Raw genomic sequence first — 24,522 nt, 5'->3', positions numbered from 1 at the left:
TTGTTGCTCCCCAGTGATGTTGCTGAAGTGGAAGAGAATAGCACTCGAATAGATGTGTCCAGCTGATGGATGCCTTGTGCATAGTTCGTAATATCAAGACACCTGACATGACAAATGCAAGGCATTTTGCTGAGAAGTTCGTTGACACTGTGGCAAACATGAGGTATGCACACAATAAGTCAGAGGACTCTTCGATCAGTATTTGTCAGACTCACTTAAGGAGGCAACGCGTGAGAAGAGAACAATTAAAACAAATTCGATTCATTGTCATGAAAATGATGACATGTAATTTAAGAGCATCAAAGACTTTCTTGCACGTACAATGTCTTCAGAAACTATTCACACCCCTCAAATTTTTTTTCCACATTTTCTTGTGTTACCGCCTGTATTTAAAATGGATTACATTTAAGTTGTTTTTTTGTCACGATCTACACAAAATACCCCACAATGACAAAGTGAAAACGTGTTTTTAGAAATCATTACAAATGAATCAAAAATGAAAATCTGAAATGTCTTGTGTCAATAGGTATCCAACCCCTTTACTATGATGCACCAAATTGAGTTTGAATGCATCCATTTTCCTTTGATCATCCTTGAGATGTCTAACTTGATTGGAGTCCACCTGTGGCCAATTCAATTGATTCGACATGACTTACAAAGAAACACGCCTTTCGATACAAGGCTCCAAAGTTAACAGTGCATGTCAGAGTAGAAACTCCACCATGAAGTCCAAGGAACTGTCTGTAGAACTCCATGATATAATTATGAGGAGGCATAGATCTGGGGAAGGGTATAAAACAATTTCTGGAGTGTTGAAAGTTCCCAAAAGCAAAATGAGCTCCATCATTCGGAAATGGAAGGAACATGGAAATACCCAGACTCTTTCTAGAGCTGGCCGTCTGACCAAACTGAGCAACAGGGCAAGAAAGACATTGATCAGGGAGGTTACCAAGAACCCAATGACCATTCTGACAGAACTACAGTCTTCCTTGGCTGAGATGGGAGAACCTGCCAGAAGGACAACAGTCTCTGTAGCACTTCACAATTCTAGGCTTTATGGGAGAGTAGCAATATGGAAGCCACTCCTGAGAAAAAGGCACATGACAACACACCTGGAGTTTGCAAAAAGGCACGTGAAATACTCTGAGAGTATGAGGCAAAAGATTCTGTGGTCTGATGAGATAAAAATTGAACTCTTTGGCCTGAATGCAAAGCACTACATCTGGCAGAAACCGAGCAAAGCTCATCGCCAATCTTACATCATCCCGACAGTGAAGCATGGTGGTGGCAGCATCATGCTATGGGGATGCTTTTCAGTAGCAGGGACTGAGAGACTTGTAAAGATAGAGGGAACAATGAATGGAACCAAATACCCACGAATTATTGAGGCATGCAAAAGTCATTAGACTGCAGCGAAGGTTAATGTTCCAACAGGACAATGACTCAAAACATAGAGCCAAAGCAACACTGGAATGGCTTCAGAACAAGAATGTGAAAGTCCTTGAGTGGCCCAGTCAAAGCCCAGACTTGAATCCCTTTGAGAATCTGCGGAAAGCCTTGAAGATTCCTGTTCACCGATACTCCCCATCCATCTTGACAGAACTTGAGAAAATTTGCAAGGAAGAATGGGAGAAAATCCCCAAATCTAGATGTGCAAAGCTGATGCAGACATACCCAAGACGACTCGAAGCTGTCATCCTGCATAAGGCGCTTCTACAAAATATTGACTCAGGTGGTTGAATACTTATTGACACAAGATATTTCAGCTTTTCATTTTTATTACATTTGTAAAAATTTCTAAAAACATGTTTTCACATTGTCATTATGAAGTATTTTGTGCAGCTCAGTGACAAGAATTTTTTTATTATGACAGTGACAAGAATAATCTATTTTAAATTCAGGCTCGAACACAACAAAATGTGAAAAAAATTGGAGGGGTGTGAATACTTTCTGAAGGCGCTGTATAAATATGGTTTATCTGAGGATGAAAGAATAAACCATTTCAAAGGTGCAGCTGAGGTTCTCGTGGCGTATCATACTCAGATGGAGACCAACCATTCTATTTCTAAGATTGTGAGTCTTCCAGAAATGCGAGCAGGTGAGCACTCACTCGAAGAAAGAGATCAGCTGTTGCTATTGCATGTTGTCGACATTATGGATAAAGATCCTACGACCAAGCTTGATGTCTTTTCAGTAGATACTGAGGTGTTTGCTATTGTTGCATCCAGGGTTTTTTTTTACCCCTACCTGGACAGATGGCCAAACTTCTCCCTTGGAGACCTACAGTCGAGACTCGGAGATTAATGCGCGCGTGGGAAAACAGTTAAGTGATGTACCAGAATGGCACAAATACATGGACACAAGCAAATTGAATTAAGTAAATAATAATTTAATAACAATAATCAAATGTGTACAATGACAACAATTCAAATTATAATAATGAAAGAAAACGTGAGGTAACCTCAACCTGATTCCAATTGAGGTGCCTCCACACTGACTTAAACACAGACAAGGGAAAAATGAACCAAAGAAAAATCCCTCCTTTGCTTCAGCACTTCGCCTGGTCCAGATGGTCTTTATGGAACGTGGAATCAAGGCGGTTCCGAGACACGCCAAACAAAATGGTGCCAAGCACTTCATCAGGCAGTGTGGAGATGACACTCGATGTCATGGCTCACAAATGGCGCTGTAGTTTATTCTGCAGAGCGAATATGCCGACGTTCCTCTCCCACACTCGGTCTGTTCACAACAATGGTCCACACGACGACGCGATCTCTGAGTTGGACAGCCAACGGCCAGTGCCTTGCCCAGCAGGCTGCAAATTCACAGCACGAATACGAGAATTGTGCAGCCTTTGTCATGCCAGGAGCAAAAGCGAGATCCTCTGCGGCCCTCGATTACTCGCCTCCTACGCCCTCTTCCTCTCCATGCGTCTCACGTCACGCCCATCAATCATGCTCGTGAAGCTGTCTTGCAACTTCGAAATTGTAACTATAAGACTTGTCAGAATAATTCCTGTGGTTGCCAGAAAAGTGGTCTTGTGTGCTCCAATGTTTGTGGTTGCGGAGAATATTGTGCAAAGAAAGAAGAACCCTTGGATCTTGAAGAGGACTTTGATTAAAGATTATGGTGCACCCTTTGCATTGAGCTGTCACATTCAGTAAGTTAGACTATGACACTTGATTTACGTAAATGTCAGGGGACGAACTAAAGCGGAGGTCCTGTGATTTCCATGCCCTCCTCAATAACTTAGGAAAACAACAATATTATAATCATAATGGAAAAAATTTGTTTGACATCAAGATGACCTTGCCAAGGCAATGCTCTTTTGGTTGGCACATTTTCAATGTGCATCGAAAAAAAGCAGCTCTACCCTGGCTCCAAAAGGCATAGCTTCGCAACCGACAAATATCGTATTCTCACTTTTGTCACAAAGATAATTGTAAATTGTCCATTCAATTTCAGGTGAATGTTTTGGTGATGTCATCACTTTACCAAAAAAAGAATTTTTTTTGAGGGGGAACAAGCTCAATCTGTTCAATAACATGTCAACTCTGAAATAAAAGTGAAAAATCACTTTTGGAAAAATTTACAAAGTGGATTGCAGATGCTCTCTGATTACTACATGTGTTCAGCCTGGGTGTGCTTTGTTTGTTTTTTTAAAGTTTGTGATGATGTCTGAGAATGACATAGATGTGTTAAAAGTGATGCATAATATTGTTGTAGGAATGCCTTCTTGGGGTTAACATTGCACAGTATCATGATGGGTATTTCCATGGTACCTGAGTTGGGTGAATATACTGATTCTGGCTCACTTTCCCCCATGTTAATGAATGGGGGATTCTCAGCGATTCATATTTTTTCCCTCAAAATAAACCCCCTTTTTATCCCAACCTGTTGAATTCTCTGGTGTTGAAATATCTAAAACATGTCAGTGAATGGAGATTTTAATAGCCTCCCCTTTTAGCCGAGGAGCACTTTTTTTCAAATAACCAATACATATTGTTTAGCTCACTCATTGAACCTATAAAGATTTGTTCATTCTCAAATTCCTTCAATAGTTTAATTTTCTTTGCACAATAATCCCCATCTAAAATATTTAAAAATAAAACATTTGAATCTTTATATTTTTCAAGATACCCCTTTTGTGTCATTATGAAATGATATACTTCTCTCATTGATCTCGTCTGACTACCTCGTGAGTTGCATATCATTTTGAGATTGTAGTAAATTATTTTTCCATTGTTCAAGTGATAACCATCAAAGTTTTCAGTCCATTCAAGGATATTAATTTTTTTTTTTTTACATCCTCCAACTCACTAGTCATAAAATTTATTCGCTTATTTGTTTTAGTTATTTTTTCAATAACACTTATTTGATATTTTTCACATTCATTATGTTTTCCATTTATATACCAAGACTGAGATTTTCTCCACTCTTTAGTTTGATTAATACTTGGTTCGACCATTTATATATTGTGAAAAAGGTGGCGGTAGCCTTAAAAACCCTAACCCATCTTCCCATCGTTAAAACACAATCTATTCTATACACTCTATCATACAATATCCATATGGAACACAATCTATTCCATTATCTAAAATAAATCTCTTATCATCAAAGGCTCCTAATGCCTTTTTATTTACTTCTTCACTATTCATCTTATATTTATAATATCTTATTGTATTCATTTTCCTATATTCTTCTTTCTTATTCATCAAACAATTATAATAATTTCTAAAAGTTATTGATTTCTTTATTACATATTTCTTTATTCCCTTTCCTCTTATCAATCTGATCACCATACTTATAAGCATATGCCTTTGCTCTCAATCCAATATACTCACTCATTACTTTTCCACCCAACTCATCCTTAAACTTAGCAATAACCTTTTCATTCTTTTCTGAAAAGAACTCGCTCTTCTTACTAAAATTACTTGTATCATATACTCCAATATTTTTCTTCATATCTTTATAAACATCATCAGTTTTTATATCTAGAATAAAACTATCAGTGTCCATGCACAACAATGAAACATTCTCACCATACTCTTTCTTTAAGTCATTATACAAATAATCATACATTAATATCTTTGATAAATCAAGAACTGCTGTTCCAATATAAATGGGTTTATCCATTACAATACTTTCCTTTTCCATATGAATAGCAGAAAAGTTCTCTGAAAAAAACATCTTCTCTCTCAAAAATTGCTTATTTATCAATCTAGAAGCTTCTTTCCAAGATGTTGCAAATCTAAGGTTTTGCCTGTTTCTATCATTCTCCATTGTCTTTCCAAAGACAGCATTATTCATCAATTTATAGAATTTCCCTTCAAATTTTACTTTTGTATTTGTTCTCATATCTGTATTGAATTTAATATACTTTTTCATCCAAGGACTTTGTTTAAATTTTAAAACTATGAATTTTAGCTACTCTCAATCCTTCTCTCAAAAACTGTTTTCAGCTTCTCTGATGCAAAACATATCCCTCTTTATCATAGAATGTTGTTCATAACTTTTCTGTTGATTTGCCTTTAATATTAAAACTTTTATGATTATCACTTAACCATTCTTTCTTTGGGGTTTCTTTCTCACATGCAAAAGGAAGGTCTTTATGCTTATTATGAAGATCACTCGGGTACCTCAAATCAACTTCAAAATAATAACCTTCTTCTTCCTCATTCAATTCCTCTTGAAAATAAATAACAATATTCATCAAAACCTTTTCATAATCCTTTTCTTTCACCCACTCTAATTTACCATTAGGCAGAGATTGAGGCATTGCCCATCCATACAAATTATTAGCATCAAAATACATGAAATAATTACTATCTTTTTCACTATCATAATTTGGAAGATATTTAATGTTTGCTTTCGCATATCTTTTTGAACATGTGATATTCCACCTCTCTTAGACTTCTCAATCATCAAAAGCATATCTCCATCACTCATTAAATCTATATCTTGTTTTGTCATTTTCAACATTGCACTCCAAGCTAAACCAGGAGCTGTGAAATAGTGGGCAGGATCTAATCCATAACTTTTATGATGACAGAGTGATCTAACAGCTTCAAACACATCAGCTAACAATAAAACATGTTTTTTAGATACAAATCATGATATTCTCCAAGGTTCTTTATCTTCAATATTTTCCAAATTTCTTGTGCGTGTTTATATTCCTTATCACTTATCTCTTCTTCATAAAGGTTATTATAGAAACTTTCTTTTGAAGGAAGTTGTGTTTCTTTAAATCTCAAAAATGAATCCATATAATCCTAAGGATAAATTCCCTTACTTGTAAGAATTTTCTCTTTACTTCGAATTTCATTCCTTGTTTGAATTTCCTCTCGAGTTAGAATTCCCTCTTTAATCAGAATTTCATCTTTAATCAGAATTTCCTCTTTCGTAAGAATTTCATTCATCGTTTGAATTTTCTTTATAGTTTGAATTTCATCTTCAGTTAGAATTTCTTCATTAATTTCCTCAGTAATTAGAATTTCCTCTTTAATCTGAATTTCCTCTTTAGTTAGAATTTCCTCTTTTGGAAAGAATGAATTAAGATTTGGAAAAGACGCCGAGGAGCTTTGATTTGATGCGCGGTCAGCTAGTGGTGTTCTCATAAACTTGTAAGAATCTAGAAACCTAATACGAGTTAAAGGTTTTGTGAATATCATTTTGTAAATGAAATATACTTTTTACTTGTGTTTGTTATGGCAGAAATATTCCCTGGTGTTTTTGAAAGTTCATGTATAAATAGATGTGTATCATAGTTGGCGCTGTTGTGAAGAAAGACTGGAATAAAAGAAGGAAATTTATAATAAAGATTACAACAGGAATGAGCGGGACCTCTATATTTACCAGAAAGATGACAATGATCCCTAACTTTGACCTCTCCCTCAATTTCCTCCTCACAAATATGGCAGATAATGTTCTTTCTAAATTCTAATTTTTATTCTTCAGTTAATTTGTTTCTTTCATTGTTTTAGTTAGTCGTATATAATCCTTTTCTAATCGTTTTACAAACTCTTGTGAAGCTTTTTCCCCACTATAATGTTCAAGTTTATTTTACTTTTCTCCAACAGATGATTTGATATAATAACAGAAACCACAAGGAATATGTTTTTGATATTTATTTGTATATGATTATTTTGGATTAGGAGAAGCAGTATAGTCAAGCACCGCTTCATCTATCGCGCCCCCGGTTCATCGCGGGTTTTCCCTTGGAACGTAAGTAATTTTTTCTGCGGATTCCCCCGGTACATCGCGGTGATAATATATAAAATATAATTTATTTAAGCAATAAATTATAACGCGTGGTGCTCGACCAGTCACACAACGCACGAGACAAAGTTTCTCTTGTGAACTACGAATATTTTCTACGTTTTTTTCTCCAAGCCCCACGATGCCACCCAAATGCCCTGCACCTTCGAAGGCTTCTGGCAAGGAACCGAAGCGCCAGAGGACGGTCCTGGGATGCTCCAGGAGAAGGTTAAGGTAAAGGTGCTCGATATTTGCTTCGGGAAGGAAAAAGCTTTGCTGCCGTTGGACGAGCACTGCTCATACCCAGCACCTCAAAACCGACCAGACCAGACTCGTCGATATCCGGCACCTCAAACCCAATCACTGCCAAACCGACCAGACCAGAGTAGTCAATCTCAGGCTCCTCAAACCCAAACCGACTAGACCAGACGAATCGATTTTTTGGGGAGGCGTCCATTCATCGCGGATTTTCACTTAGCGCGGGAAGGTTTGGATTACTGTATTTATCTTTTTAAGGATACATTCAAAATCAGCATATATCACAAATGGGTGCATGATAGATTTATTATAATCTTCAAAAGAAATCTTTTAACCAGGTTTAGGCATTGTAATTACAGCTGATTCATGATTACTACAATATTTTGAATGTTGTTCTAATCGTTCTTTTGTATGAAATGAATTAAGACATCGCTTACAAGGATATATTTTGTTTGCTGTTCTGAATACCTAAGAAGAGATTAATCTCGATAAATTATTGATGTATGTATAATGTGAATTCTTTCCAACACTAAACTATAAAAGATCAATGTGTGTTTCTTCATTTTTATAGTTGTTTGAAATCTTTAATACCTGAACTTTATTATCTCTAGTTAATCCATATACATTAATAGAAAGATTATTCTTTTTCTCAAATTTAGGAATATCTGTTAGTGGAATTGGGAATTTTAAATCTTTAATGTCCAAGGTATTCTCATATTTCATATATTGTTTTACTCTTTCTGAATTACAATTTGGTGGATGGAAGTGAGCAAGAACAGACCAGAGAAAACATTTATTATCATTGTTCTTAATATTAACAACTGCCTTCTTTAGTTTTATTTCTTTTGGTAATTCAATTTAAGAAGAAGCTTTAAGAGGGTCTGATTTCAGAATGTGTATGGCTAAAAAGATGATTTTTTAAATATTAAATCCACTTCCTACCACTGTATTATCAACATCCTCCTCTTGTCTTGATAGTTCTTCATAAACCCCACTATTCAGAAAATCTTGAAATGATGTTATAAAATGAAGATCTGTTCTCATATAAGGACTTTGTTCTTCATCTTGTCTTTTCATATTCATTTTCACTCCCATATAAAACTTTAAAGTTTTCATTTCTATTAATGTCTTTTTAATAACTTTTTCAGCATCAGGTTTCACTCTTTCAATTGATTCAGCTATTGATGATGGACTGGGTTCTCCACATTGAAAAATCCTTATTTTTATATGCCCTTCAAATGCCCCATCAGTGTTTTCAATATAATAGTCTCCCTTTACTTTAAACTCATCCTTCTTGTGTTTTTGTGATTGAAGGTGCTTCTTATAACTACTCTTCAAAACATCCTTTGAGCAGATATCACAATGGTTTGTTTTCAACTGAAGAGGAGATATTTGATAAAATAGATTAAATGTGTGTTTGTTGGTTTGAAGGTGTTTTTTATAATATTTATATTCGTGATTACAAACATCGCAGTACGTTGTATTCACCATATTTTTAGAATAAAACGAAAAAAAAAATAACGAGGAATGATGCACCACGTTAATATATATGTATATATAAATAAATAATTGTACGACTTGGATCGCTCCCAATCTGCTGCTCTTCCTTCGCTCCAATTGGTTCTTCTGACCACGTCCTTGTTAAAGTGGACATCTCTCTGGCTGTTATCAGAGAACCACCTCACCGCCGTCGAGTCTGGCATTTCACTCAAGCCGACTGGCAGGGTCTCCGAGCAGCCATCAAACTTACAGACTGGTCTCCTATCACTACTTTCTCAAACATCAACTCATCCTGGGAATTCTTTCAAAGAAACTTGCTCTCCCTCATGCACAGATTTATCCCCTCTCGTGTTCAGTTGTCCTTCCCTTCCTCCCGCCCTTGGTTTACTGAAACTTGTGGCGAGGCAGTTGTCCTGAAACAACTTGCCTTTGCCTCATGGAAAGCAAACCCAACTGAGGGCAATCTCAGTTCTTTCCACAAAGCTTGGAACAAGTGTGTATCTACGCTCAGCAGAGCCAGAAAACAACATCTTTCTCATCTCAAGTCTGAACTCTCAAACCTTTCTCCCTCCTCAAAATCCTGGTGTCGTTTAATCAAATCTGTTTCTGGTGTATGTTCCCCCTCCATCCCCACCCTTACCTCAAATGGCCGCACTGCTGATTCCACACGTGATAAAGCTGAATGTCTAAACTCGGTGTTTGCAGCTAAATCTTGTGTCCTAAACCCATCACTATCTCTACCCACTTTACCCAGTCGCACCCAACTGTCCCTGGACTCTGTATCTTTTTCTTCTGACAAGGTGGAGAGCTTGATTTCAAACCTCGAGTCAGATTCTGCAACCGGTCCAGACGGCATCAGCCCACGTGTCCTCAAAGCCTGCTCTTCTGTTCTTGCTCACCCTCTCATTTGCCCAAGGTCATCTGCATCTGCTTGGAAATCTGCTAACATCACTGCCCTGCATAAAAAAGGTGCAAAAACAGATCCCTGTAGCTACAGACCAATCAGCCTTCTCCCAATCATCAGCAAGGTTATGGAATCCATCATCGCTTCAGACATCAAATCCTTCCTCTTCTCCAATGGCTTGATTTCCAATCATCAATTTGGTTTCAGACCAGGTCACTCTACCCTGGATATGCTGCTTCTGCTCTCCCATCAATGGATGGAGGTCCTCAATGCCAGACAGGAAATCCGAGCCGTATCCCTGGACATATCACGTGCTTTTGACACAGTCTGGCACCCTGCCCTACTCACCAAACTCTCTTCCCATGGTATTCAAGGCCATCTCCACTCATGGCTCGCAGACTTCCTCTCCTGTCGCAGTCAACGTGTGGCCCTAAATGGAGTTCTTTCATCCCCTCTTCCTGTGCAGGCTGGAGTTCCTCAAGGTAGCGTTCTGGGCCCTGTTCTTTTTCTGGTTTTCATCAATGATCTCTCGGACTCTCTGGAAAATCCTCTATTTCTCTTTGCCGACGACTCCATCCTCTGCCGTACCATCTGTCATCCCTCAGACCGGCAAGCAGCAGCTTCTTCGCTCACTGCAGATCTGGATAAAATCACAAACGAGTCCAACACGTGGAACATGTCTTTCAATCCAGACAAATCTCACACTCTCACTATGTCTCTTCGAAAGGTCCGTTTAGAACCCCCCCCCCCCATCCACTTTCTCAACAATCCTCTGGAAGAAGTCTTTTCTTTCAAGCTTCTGGGTCTCACTATCTGCCATGACCTTTCCTGGGAAAGTCACATTTCCAACCTCGCCTCAAAAGCCAGTCGCCGACTGGGAATCCTCCGGCGTGCAAAGTCCTTCCTCGGCCCTCTTGAGCTCCTGACCACTTACAAAGCTTTTTTCCGTAGCCTGATGGAGTACTGCTCTCCCCTCTGGGCTGGTGCTCCTGCCTCCCACCTTTCTCAGCTTCACGTTGTCGAAACCAGGGCATTTAAGATCATCGGCATCTCCCGCAATGAAGCTGATTCTTTGGGCCTCTCACTCAATCACTGCAGGTTGGTCTGTGGTCTTTCTGTCTTCTACAGACTCCTCTCCAGCCTTGCCCCCCCCCCCTGCACTCTCTGCGATTTGTCCCCACCACATTTCCACAGGGCGCTCAAGGTCCGCCAACAACCTTCTGGTAAAACTACCAAAATCACGAATCACTGCTCATCTTCACTCTTTCATTCCTCTTTTTTCCCGCCTTTGGAATAAACTTCCTCACTCTATTCTTTCCCATTCTTCCCTCCAGGCTTTCAAAACAGCTGTTCACCACCACCTCTTATCTTCCCCCATCCAAATCCTCGATCTTTTCTACCCCCGATAATCCACCCAAGCCCACTTCCTTCAATTCCCCTGCTTTCCTTCCTGAAAGTCCCTGTCATGTCCATCTTCTCTTCGCCATGTTCCCCGTCCCATCCCCATCCCTCTCCCTTCCACAGTTCACCTAATGTGTCTGTTCCCCACTGTTTTGTCCCTTCCACTCCCGCCCCTCTTGTCTCATGCATCCTTGCTACGAGTTGTGTGTTCGCTCTCATATGAGCCTCGACCAAGGTATACAAAAAAAAAAAAAATCTATTTCCGGCCCATCCACATGGGAGTCCCAACATCTAGTTCCAACATTTAGAATAGTATTTTAAAGTTGTTAATAAACCACAGCGATGAGAAAAGGATAACACAAGTTTTGACAATTAGCTTGATAAACTGCTTAAAGAATTCTTAGTGCTGAATGTGCAGATGGAAATTATCCCGTCTGATGGTCTGAAGCACACACATCACACTCTATGAAGTGTAAAAACTGTATCGTCTGATCAGGAATGCAAAGGAGACCTTTTTACATAGACCAACTGAGAAGTGGGTCATGAACGAAGTCTTACCATCTAAACCCCTAAACCTATCCCGTAATATCCGTGTACGACCGTTGGGGTGTACGAATATATTATTATTTAACGCACCTCTGTGTGAAGATAGCAGCCAACAGGAACACACACACACACACACACACACACACACACACACACACACACACACACACACACACACACACACACACACTTCAATTGCCTGCATGAACTCCTATAGATGAACCTATCGAGGTTAATTCGCGAGATCCTGTCTTGATTAAAAAAAAAAGACACGAGATGTGACAACAACACAGGGAAAAACTTGGCCACTCGGTAAAGTGCATACCTCCACCACATAATGCCTGATCCACGAGAACATATCGGGCCCAATACATTTTTGAAATATCATGCTATTCAGTACTATCTCTCAATGGTGAAGAATCACATTAAAATTTACATAATTCTCCTTTCCAGATCCGGATTCGGATGTTCACCAAAATCGAAACAATTCGTCATGGTCACACACCCAACGTGTCCACTAAGTTTCATCCAAATCCGTCCATAAATTTTTGAGATATCGTGCTATATATCGTTTTTGGCCCAATCTCTCAATGGTGAAGAATCACTTTAAAATTCTAGGAGTCGGATCCGGATTAGTTCGACCAATAATCCTCCAGAGGGCATCCCGATTCACTGAGTCGAACATTTTACAGAGATCAACATAAGCTGCAAGCAGCCCCTGCCGAAACTCTCATCTGCATTCAGTGAGGACCCAAAGAGCAAGGATACAGTCAATCGTTGACCTCTTAGGTGTAAAGCCTGACAGCTCTGGACGCGGGTGCTGAAGCAGATGGTGGCGAACCCTATCAATAATTGTCCGAGCAAAGAGCTTGCCCGGCACTGAGGGCAGCGTCAACCCTCGGTCGTTGTTGCAGTCTTGACGATCACCCTTCCCTTTCCAGAGAGGGACAACAAGGCCCCTCTTCCAGTCAGATGGGATGATGCCTGTGTTCCAGGCACAGCACAGAACTGCAGGGCCGGATTTCGGCATGGGCAAGCTGGGCAGTTGCCCAGGGGCCTCCACATATTTAGGCATGGGCAAGCGATACCAACGTAATCCTTGTACCTTGCCAGTTGGGAAATAGAACCCCTGGTTACAGACTGATTGTGTCAGATGCCGAGCGTTTTCTGCCAGTCTGTAACCATTTTGGTTTTATATGCCAATCGAACGGATCGTTCCTCGACGCGACACGAATTAATCTTTGGCGGCAACTTCATACGAATTAAGCATATTTATTGGGGAACATCGGGGATCACAACACAAGCAACATTCACGACTGTTTTTATTAACAAACCTCAACCCGTTCTTAACTAGGGAACCACGGTCTACAGGTTTCGAGGGGATCGCTACCGAAATATGCCTTCTACAACACGTGCAGACAAAGACAAACAGCCTGCATGCAAGACAAGACAGAGTACTTGGTGAGGTTTCATGGACGAGAAGACAGTGTCATAAAGCACGAATGTTGCTCGTAACTAGCGGATGTCCACAGATTCGAACTCCCAGCTCGAACGCGCCACGCGGCAAGATAGCGGCGCCATACTCTTCCTTCTCAAGTCACCGTGTGCACACGCCTTCCTCAGGGCGTTCCAGCCCCACGCAAGTTCGACGATAGGCAGCTGATCTCTGATCTCAGCTGATCTCTCTCCAGGGTTCCAGCATACAAATCCAGGCCTGGCCCGTTCACCAGACAAGGCCCAAATTGAGGTGCCGAACTCCGCAGGTGGATCGACAAACGTGTCGAGCGTGAGTTGAGAAAGTACGGAGGCTCTGCGGCCAGATGCCGGCCGAACCTGTCCATCACCTCCCCGTACGAGTCGATCGTCGACTCCACGTGCAGGCAGGCTCTCAAAGCCGACTGCCATTTTTGTACCGGCAGATTCCACACTGTCCCTCCTTCGTTCGTTGGCTTCCAAAACACGTGCGCGCCTCGAGAGTGACTGTTTCCACACACCGAACCTTTTCACGAAACCTTTGTTTCCTCTCTCGTTTGCTCGCCTCGAGACCCGAGCCTGCCTCTCTCGGCGAAACCGACAAACTCCTCCTCCTTCGCGTCACTTCCTCCCTCAAGCCACACCCTCTCTCCAGGCCACACCCCCTCAGCCGACTGGGAAGGGCCTATCCCAGGATGGGGTAGGAATAAGAGGGATCTCTCGTTTCACCACCACTGTACGAACATAACAACAGTTTATTACACCTCCCGACATACATATAACGTACACTTTACCAAACCACCTAGCTAAGCAGGCATTTAATGGGGGATATGAGCTAATCCAATATTTAGTAGTTCCATAGGGGCCATTTCCGTAACACTACATAGAAGTCAGTTGACTTCTATGGGAGTATAGGACTTTGCACGTCTCTTTATTATTATTATCCTCAAATTTTTCAGGTTACATTTATGGTCCTTGCATTTTTAAGGTTACTTTAATAGTTAGCTTCCGTTTGGTTAACCCGGCTTTAGCTGTTTGCACTTTGCTCTCCAAAACTGTTGGGGTATATTCAGCCCACATCATGGCGAGAAATAGTGGACACGCATGTGCGTCACGCGTGCTCATTTATATGTTGTGTGAACAGATATCTTATGTGAGACTGAGATTAATAAGATTTACAGAAGGAACATTCAATTTTGTCTTCGTTTCATCAATTTTGACGTAAACAACTCGTTTCATTACGATGTAAATATTCTTAAATATTGTAAGCAAACTGTTATAGATGTTCAGATGATCAGATCGCCATTTTTTAATGCATTAATCAATTCTTCTTGTAACCGTCCCCCCTGGGCAACCCTAGGGACAATGCAGAAAATCAAATCCTGGGGGTGGCCGGTGGGGAATTGTTTTATTAATTTTGTCCCGGGGGCATAGGGCGGGGATGCAAGGAGACGTGGGAGTCTGGTAACTGAAGTATTCGTATTCAAAATGGTGACAAATTAATTGAAACTTTCATTTGAAAGATTTCTCAGGTAAACGGTAAACCTTGCGAGTTTGTTGGCGTGTGTGGTTAGAAAAACAAATTGGAAAAGTTGAAGACTGTTTAAGTTAATTTACATTTGAATTTGAAACTTTTGCAACTCGTAAGGAAGCTTTTACAGCCTAGTTTATTGAATAAGATTATAAGAATAAGATTATAATAAGATTTGTTACACTATTTATTGTTACGGGGCTGGGTATCGGTGGCGAGCACGACCGCAAGAGGGAGCAGTGGAGTCGGCTACAACGAACACACCAGAATTGAGGCCATGCCTTTTGGATAAGTCCGAAAGGCACAGGTCCCTTACTGGACCATGAATTGCCAATAATTCGACCGCGTGTGGTAGGGTCAATTGCCAAACTTCAATATACTGAATTACCCACGCGGACAAAGCTACCGGGTGATTCACACCCTCGACGGACCTCGAGCGGAACGAGCAGTTACCGAGCCCCAACTGTGTGTAACCCGAGCGGAGATTACCAAGGCCCGTCGGACCAAATGAACAATTTACCGGCCCAAACGGCCTCGCTATTTGTCAATACGCACCGTGCCAAGCCAATGAAAAACACAGAAACGAGCTGGAACATTTAACAAAAGGGATATTTATTTATAATGGGGCAGGGGAGCACACAAGAAGGCAGAGTTAACCGAATAATGAAGGAATAGCAATTTATGTACAAGCACTTATACAGTTTCACTTAATAGACTGGCACCACAAACACACACACACGTACACCCAAAAAGAAACGGACCTGCCAGTTCTTTATTGGAGGCCTCCAGCTCGAGGAAAGGCGAGCTGGAGGTCAGAGCCTATTCTTGGACCTTTCCGCCTCACGTGGTCTTCGACGATCCGGTGTGGCAGGACTCAAACCCACCACACACTGCCGCTCCAAGCCCAGGTAGGTGATCCTGCAGATTATTTAAGTTGTCTGAGTGAGTCTGTTAGTTCAGTTACGCAGCGCACGAGGTAATATATTTTTGGGACATGTATACAAATGTCGCACTCAGCGATTCGTAGGTAAAATGTACACGGGGAAAACCTACACCTGCATGGCACATGAAAATTTGCGACTCGTGACGAGTCTATTAAAAGGGGGGGAGGGGTAGTGTTACGAATCTGGAAGCCATTTGCATACAAACAGACAGCAGTCCCAAGGCTTAGTTATTTCGATAAGTCTGTGTTTATAGTTAGAACCCTCCCCTATGTTTATTGGATTGATGTGTCCGCACACTGCGAGTTTCTTTCTCCTTAGATTTTTTGCAATACCCAACGCCAACAAATCAATTCTTCACTTCTCACTATCGACGCCATTGCCCACATGCATTCGACCACGGACATGGGCGGAGGTTTCCTCACCTCAGAACACCATCTCCGCCCAGGAAAGGAAGAGGGTCCCCCATGTCCAATCACGGATGGCCAGCACTTCACCCCACGAAACCCTGTCCAATCAGGAGGCTCATCACGTCAGAGCTCCGACTCCGCCCCAGAAAGGCAGGGTTTTCCCCGTCCGATCAGAGGGGGACAGATATCACCCCATGAAACCCTGTCCAATCAGGGCAAAAATTACCTCAGGGGACCAGTCACCCCACCCCGTCCAGGGGAGGGATAAGAATCACTGGGCTCCCCTGAGTGTTCGCTGGAGTTGGGCTGGAGTTGGGTTGGAATTGTCGGAGGAGAAAGGGGTCGCGATTTGCCCTTTGGTCTTTTGGTCTGCAGTCGTCGTCGTCTGCGGTCTTGGTCTGCGGTCTTTCCCGGAGTTCCTCGTGGTGGTGGTGGTCGTGGCAGCCATGATCGTGGTGCTCGATCGTCGTTCATGGCAGCCAGGACCGTGGGCTCGTTGGATTCCGGGTCGTGGGTTTGAGTCCCACCGTGGTGGGTTGGAGTCGGTGTAACCGCACGAGGCGGCCAGGTACCCAGCCAAACTCTGACCTCCAGCCTGTCTATCCCCTTGGCTGCGAGGGTCGAAATAAAGACCTGGTGGGGTCCATTTTCTTTTGGTGTGTGTGTGTGTGTGTGTGTGTGTGTGTGTGTGTGTGTGTGTGTGTGTGTGTGTGTGTGTGTGTGTGTGTGTGTGTGTGTGTGTGTGTGTGTGTGTGTGTGTGTGTGTGTGTGTGTGTGTGTGTGGTGGCGCCATCCTATTGTTAAGGATTTGGAAGCCTTCTGCACACAGACAGTCTGCAGTCCCCGCAGTTCAGTTATGTCGATAAGTATGTGTTATAGTTAGGGTCCCATCCCCTATGTCTAACAGGAATTACATGTGTGCATTGCGAAGTTTGTTTATAGTTGGTTTTTTTACAACAAATCCCCTTCACTTCTTCAAACCACCGACTGCATTGCCTATGTGTTTTTGGCTGAAGGCGTGGGCAGAGCTTCCATCGCTTCAGATCGAGGCTCTGCTCTGAGGAAGGGCATGGAGTGTTTCCTCCAGCCAATGGGCGAAGGGTGAGCAGAGCCGAGGCGCTCCGGCCAATGGGGGGCAAGCGTGCCGAAAGCTACTCCAGAGCCTCTTCGGGGGGGAGGGCGCGGGCCTCCGAGACACCCCGACACACCCCCTGAGATGCCCCGTCCAATCAGGAGGCTCATGACCTGAGGGCCGGCTCCACCCCAGCCAGATGAAGGGTTCGCCTCGTCAAGGAGAGTAGAGTGGTTGTCAAGACCAGAGTACTGCAGTCATCATGGCCGATTGCTTTTCATCTGCGGTCTTGGTGTCTTGGTCTCGGTCGTGGTTTGCGGTCCTTTGCGGTGGCTCCTCGTGGTTGTGGTGGCCGAGCAGCCAGGGTAGTGGGACCATGGACTTCGGGTCGTGGGTTCGAGACCCACTGTGGTGGGTTGGAGTCTGGTGTGACCGCACAAGGAGGAGAGGTACCTGACAAGGCCCTGGTCCCCAGCTCGTCCTTTCCCTCCTGGGCTGAGGGACCGAATAAAGACCCCACGGGGTCCATTTCTTTTGGGTGTGTGTGTGTGTGTGTGTGTGTGTGTGTGTGTGTGTGTGTGTGTGTGTGTGTGTGTGTGTGTGTGTGTGTGTGTGTGTGTGTGTGTGTGTGTGTGTGTGTGTGTGTGTCCGTGGGCCCCGTCTGCAAGTAGAAACTGTTAAGTGCCTGTGTTCCTTGTAAATTGCATTTCTCATATTCGGATAACTCTGTTCTTTGTGCTCCCCTGCCCCTATGATAAATACCCCCCCACCCCCAATTGTTCAATGTACCAGCTCGTTGTCTGTCACTTTCTTTCATTGGTTTAGCATGGTGCGTATTGAGAATTAGGGAGGCCGTGTGCCGTAAGTTGTCGTTTGGACTGACGGACTCTGGTAATTCCGCTCGGTTACACTGGACCAAGGTCGCAAGAGCGACCCGGTTCGACGGAGTCCGTCGAGGGTGTGACTTCTCAGGTAATTTGACGACGTGGGTACTTAGGTGTATTGAAATTAGGCAATTAACCCTACCCCACACAGGCATTGGCGACCACGGTCTGATAAGGGACCCGTGACCTTTCGGACTTATTTCGGACATTTTTCCAGAATTATGGAAGTGATATTTTTCCAAGAATTATGGATGGGATAATTTTCCCAGAAATAATTGGCATATTTTAATAGGAGAAATTATTATAACTTTTCTTTTTAACCATCGAAAACTTTCCGGTGCACACCCCAGTATACACACCAGTTTTCAACTCAGTAGTGCATATAACTCCAAAAACACACCAATTAATTTGTCTCTAACATAATGATTAACTTACCTGCACACAAAAGTATTCACTTGTAATGATTGGTAAAGGAAAACAAAGTGAAACATTAACTTTAGAATCAAAGCTGAACCTCAAGGTTTCAGAAACTTCGATGCACAAAACAAATGTCAGGACGAAAAACAATAAGAGAAGCGACTTATTGGGCGTTATTCGATCGATCACTCATACATCGATCTATCTTAACAGAATCTCGAGAGATCATTGTGTGAGGTGCAAAAATACCTGGTGGTCAGGTTCCAAGAGCGCAAGGTTCACAGCAGCTTGCTCTACCAATCTGTTGTTGTGCTGCAAAAGGTGCTTAACGATCCATCCGAAAGGTGACAATCTCGGAAGACCGAATTGTCGCAACAACCGAGTCTGAAAAGGTCCACTCATTGAATCGCCGTGAAAATGAAGCGCAAATAACGAGGGAATGATGCAACACGTTAATATATATGTATATATAAATAAATAATTGTACGACTTGGATCGCTCCCAATCTATTTCCGGTCCATCCACATGGGAGTCCCAACATCCAGTTCCAACATTTAGAATAGTATTTTAAACTTATTAATAAACCACAGCGATGAGAAAAGGATAACGCAAGTTTTGACAATTAGCTTGATAAACTGTTTAAAGAATTCTTAGTGCTGAATGTGCAGATGCAAATTATCCCGTCTGATGGTCTGAAGCACACACAGCACACTCGATGAAGTGCAAAAACTGTATCGTCTGATCAGGAATGTAAAGGAGACCTTTTTACATAGACCAACTGAGAAGTGGGTCCTGATCGAAGTCTTACCATCTAAACCCCAAAACCTATCCCGTAATATCCGTGTACGACCGTTGGGGTGTACGAATATATTGTTGCGGATTTCGCGCCCGCCGGCGTGCGACGGCCACGTAACTCGAATCGCGGCACGTCGCCCACCGGACGGACAATCCAGTTGTGACCCTCTCGGACTAACGCCGGGAACCAGTCACGGGTGGACCTTTCGGTCTCACCGCGATCGAGCCAATCAGCCCCCGCGTGGGATAGGGTTGCTCGCCAAATTCGACCTACCTAAGTACCCACGCGGAGGGTAGACCGGGCGATCGCACCTCGCCGCAGGTCGACTTCGGACACGGGCCACTTAAGCGACCCGTTCCGTACTATCAGAATAACCGAGCGGTGTTATCGTCGACCTCGACGGTTCGATTAATTATCGGGCGTACTCAGCCCACTACCAACCCTTTTCGTGAAGCAAGATGAGGGTTCAATGGGGGAAAAGACGAAGCGAAGCGGGAGAACAGTTCAACAATAAAGCACATTTATTCGCGGCACACGGGAAGCACACAAATACAATTCCACCAAATGCACACAAAAAAAAGAAAACACAATTCCATTTACACAAAAAGCAAATATAAAAGTGAAAACACAGTGCAGAGCGAATACCGACTACCGAGCACACGGCAACACTTATACAATTCTACTTCACAGACGGCGCCGACAACACATACCCAAAACCAAGGAAAAGAAATACCCTCAAGAATGAGGCGGGCCTGAGGCCGAGACCGGGTCGCGCCTACCCGTCTGGTGATGAGACGCGGAGCGGCGATGGCGCCTCACTCCGCGGGCCTCGCGGACAGTGCCTGGCAGGGGTGGGAAAAGGGGCCCCCTTGGTCGCACTATCTCAGCGCGGGGGGAAACAGGAGGGGGTTGCTGATGCTCGGGGTATAGAGGATCTTTATTATCCCTGGTGTGCGTCTCCACCTCGGCCAGGTCGCGCTGCCGGCCTTCCTCGGGCGTGCAGCTCCCGGCACCGTCGCGAGCACCCCCTCGTCTGCCTTCGGCGCTGCCGCCTCTCCGCCTCTGGACTCTCCACCCTGGACTCTTCTTTGGGCTCTCCTCGTTCGACTCTCTTCAGCTTCTCCAGCTACTGCAGGCTTCGGGCTCCAGACTTCCACACTGCTCTGACTGACGAACACGGTCCTTTTATCCCCCCGTAGCTTCGCCTTTGACCCCCTCCCTTTGACCTTTCACCTCGCTCCCCATTGGCCCGAGAAAAAGTGGGCGTGAAGGCTTTTTGATCCACAAATTTGCATATATCGATCGTTCTGGAGGCGGGGCCAAATCGCCCCTCGCTCACCGATTGGACGGCAAAAAGTGGGCGTGTGTCGTTTTGATCCGTTTTTGAAGCACAAAATCCGTGATTTTGTACACGCTGTTCAACGTGCGCCCTGCACGAGTCCAACACCGGTACCCACAGCGGGGCAAGAACGGTGGCGATGCTACGGTTGCGAGGTGTGACGTGAAGGTCGTGGCGGTTGTGGTGAAGCGGCGTTGTGGTTGGTGGTGGATGTTGTGGTTGTGGTGGTAATCATGGCGGTTGGTCCAAAATAAAGATAGTAAAAGAAAAACGGCTATCCTGAAGAGTCGCAGCACGTATAAATGACATGTATTCCCACTAGACAACGGGTTTGGGCCTAACTACACATATACTTGCCGAGATACCTCACCTAAGGGACCTGAATGGTGGTTTGCGAATTTGGTAACCACAACACTACCCCCTCCCCTTTTTACAGACTCGTCCCGAGTCGTCAAATTTTCGTGTGCCATCATGTGTAGTTTTCCCCTAGTACATTTTACCTACGGATCCCTGAGTGCGACATTCATGGTATTCATGTCCCCAAAATAAATAACCTGAGGGCTGAGTAACTACCTAAACAAACTCACTCACACGGACGACTTAAATAAAATTGCCGGCGCTAAGACATACATGCCGGGGGCGCACTCATATTTACAGTACATCTTAACCTTAACTTACAAATTTTACACTAAACCATGGCCCAGGATCATTGAACTCTGCAAAAGAAAGCAGTTAGCAGGGAGCCTGGCTGCCCACATGCAGTCTCTGGCTCAAACGATGCAGGTGACAGGGAACGTGGCTGGCTGCTCACACGCAGTCCAAGGCCTTCCCTTTTGAACTGAACGCAGTGAACCACAACGGTGCATGGGCTGCACAAACGCAGTCTCCGTGCCAGCTCAAGTGGCACACGCAATGAGCACAACGAATGAATGGATGAATGGATGGACGCAAAACACGGTGCACGGGCTGCCACTGCAGGCCCGTGTTGTAGCTGCCAACAGGGCAGTTCTCGCAGCTTGCAAACTGTTGCCTTGATCCTGGCGCACATGGAAATGAACATGGGGGGCAAAGCAAAAATTGAACGGGGCTGGTGAACATGGGCAGTGGGCATGGCAAAGGTAGCAGGCAAACACAGCCCGCAGAAGAAGGCCGCTGCAGGCAAACATAGCGGGCAGATGAACTGGCCGGCACAGGCCTTGAAGTAACACAGCCAGCAGATGAAGCTGGCCAGCTTTTGCCGTCAGTGGAAGTTGGTGGAGGGAGTGCGGTGGTGCTGGCCACTTGGAAGGCGGGCTCGGACCTACCTACCCGTCTCCCTCCCAACCTATCGCCTTTGCCTGTCACTGTACATACCCACTCCCTTAATTTGTCAAACCCCAATTTAGCCCCAACTTATTTTTTTGTTGTTTTCATTTTTACTCCCCCACTATAAATCGTCCCCGAACCCCCTTTATCGTCCTTGTTCTGCTAACCTATCCTGTCACCTAGCCTACTCCCAACCCCTACGTTCCCTTCCCGGAGGGGAATAAGGGAGAGCTAACGTCCTGTGTCGAGGCCCAACGAAGCCTCAGAATGGCCTCCACAGAGTTCGGCGATCTATAACCAAAGTGGGTCCAGCGGCCCACAACGAGAGCGAGGGGATGGATGGTGCGGAGGGGTACATCTCCTAATCTACCCTAACCATTTAACTGTTAAACTACCCCGGGGCTTTCAACAAGCGCCTCTCGCTTAAACTATTGGTTCTATAAACCCAGATTCCCGTCGCCTGTGTTGGTGTCCTCACAATTTCGGGCCTCGCCCCCCAATTTTCTCTCCGTGCCCTCACACGGTCTCCTGGCTGGGACACGTGGCTCCCTTTGGCAGGCACGACCCTCTGCCGAATCTCCGACGATGGCACCCCCGGGCACTACACTGCCTCCGAGCCTACCAGCTCCCTAACACCGGGGAGTGCCCCCCATGGCACCTCCCCTGAAACGCACACGTGGCAGGCCGGCCTCCCGGGCCCCTTTCCGAGGGTCACCCGTGCCCACAACACTGCCCACGCGGCCAATGGCGCTCCGGGCCCCCGCACCAAGCAGGCGCACCCGTGCCCACTACTCTATCCCGGCCCCCCATGGGCCCATGGCCTACCGCGGCCGACTAGCCTGGTGCCCGGGGTACCCATTCAGCGATACTCACCTTTCGCAGCCACGCTCCCAAGCCCGTCAACAGGGCTCCTGCACCCCTCCAAATGGGTCTCGAGCCTACTTTCCCACCAACAACAAAACGACCTCCATTTTTCAATTTGACTAACCCCGCTAACTCACTCTACACTGACCCCGGGGTCCCTTGGGCGGGAGTCACTCCTCCCCCCAATCACTCATCGCACCATGCATTCCCCATTCGCTCCATACACACAGACCCGCTGGCCTCACTCACTCACCATGTACTCACCTCACAACTCTCCAACTCTTCAACACACACACCGCTGAACTCTGCCATCCTTCTATCTGCATCCCCTAACTAACTCGTGCTCCCACGTCGTCCCTTACACTACAGCACGTTCCTTTTAACACTACGTCGCTAAACTACACCCCCTCTACACATCCACAAGTCTGTCACTGTCTCCTAACTCAAAAATTCATTTTATTTCCCAACCTAAATCTGGCTACAATCCCTCTAACTAATCCATTCCACGGACTCCATGAGGACTTACCCCTGCCCCATGAAGTCGGTCTAACTAAGCTAACCCTTCCCCCTAACTAGTTTCCATCCTGTGCCCAGGGTAAGGGGGTCTTTCACCCCTTGCCCAGGAATCCTGTACACCCGAAAGTGAGGCTTGCTTTTTTTTTTTTCCATGCGCAGCACCTGCGCGGCAACTCAGAGCTCGCGCACTTTACACCTGGCCGTGACGTCATGCAGCTGCACGTGTTCCTCGTCCCTCCTTGGACGGGACCATCCGGCAGAGATACCCCACCTGCCGGATTCCAACCCCACGTGCAGCCATGACGTCACCGTGCGCATAAAAAAAAAACAAGCCCCACGTCTCGAGGGGTTCCCCACGCGAACGCATGTGCTTTGCCCGTTGGAGCTTAACACACACGATCGCGTGGAGAACCCGTCCGGTCCAAATCCGTTATCCTGCCTAAACTCTGTCCGTCCGCGGGATCGGCAAATCCACCGCGTGCGTTTCCGGACCGGGACTTCACTCTCGCAAGCGAGCACGTGGCGGTCTCGTGCGTTGCACAGCACGAACCTCGTGCTCACTGCTGGGTGAACCCGGCACGGTCCCCGAAACAGCTACAGCCGCTACACGGCTTTCTCTCCTCTGTCGCCGTCTCCGTCTCCATTCCACACACGCATACCTGCGTGTTACGACGCACACAGTCCACACCATTACATTCACACCGGGAGATGCGGCTGCGTGCTCCCGCATGCCAACCGACATCTCCCTCACATACCGCTCTCACACACACGGTCTCCCTTGCACACAGCGACCTTGCACACGGCCGTTCACTCACGCGTGCGGGGGCACTCACCCGCGGTGCCTCACTCGCACTCCATGCCTCATCCACACACGCGGGGGCACTCAACCGCGGTGCCTCATCCACACACGGCCCCTCACTCACACACGCGGGGGCACTCACCCGCGGTGCCTCATCCACACACATGGCGACACTCACACACGGTGCCTCATCCACACACGGCGTGCTGGGAAGCACGTACTCTGGCACCATCGCCACCACACCACTCACACACGGGGTCGCTTCCACACACGGGGACGCACTCACGCCTTGCACCACACACACACAGG

At 45.2% G+C, this 24,522-nt stretch overlaps 1 protein-coding gene across 1 annotated transcript in view; it reads right to left on the bottom strand.

The window, feature by feature from the left end:
* Positions 1–19,128, bottom strand: part of LOC147025094 (uncharacterized) — a 46,690-nt gene extending 27,562 nt beyond the window's left edge. The window contains exon 1 of the mRNA XM_085885714.1: positions 18,844–19,128. Within this exon, the coding sequence (XP_085741840.1) occupies positions 18,844–18,996 (153 nt within the window). The 5' untranslated portion in view covers positions 18,997–19,128. The remainder of the gene's footprint in view (positions 1–18,843) is intronic.
* Between the last annotated feature and the right edge of the window lie 5,394 nt (positions 19,129–24,522).

Source organism: Eptatretus burgeri, chromosome 6 (genome assembly GCF_056783735.1).
Source record: "Eptatretus burgeri isolate ZD-2024b chromosome 6, Ebu_testis_v1, whole genome shotgun sequence".
In the NCBI taxonomy this organism is placed as follows: domain Eukaryota; kingdom Metazoa; phylum Chordata; class Myxini; order Myxiniformes; family Myxinidae; genus Eptatretus; species Eptatretus burgeri.
The sequence above is the reverse complement of the archived record's forward strand: the minus strand, read 5'-3'. Positions and strand labels throughout refer to the sequence as shown.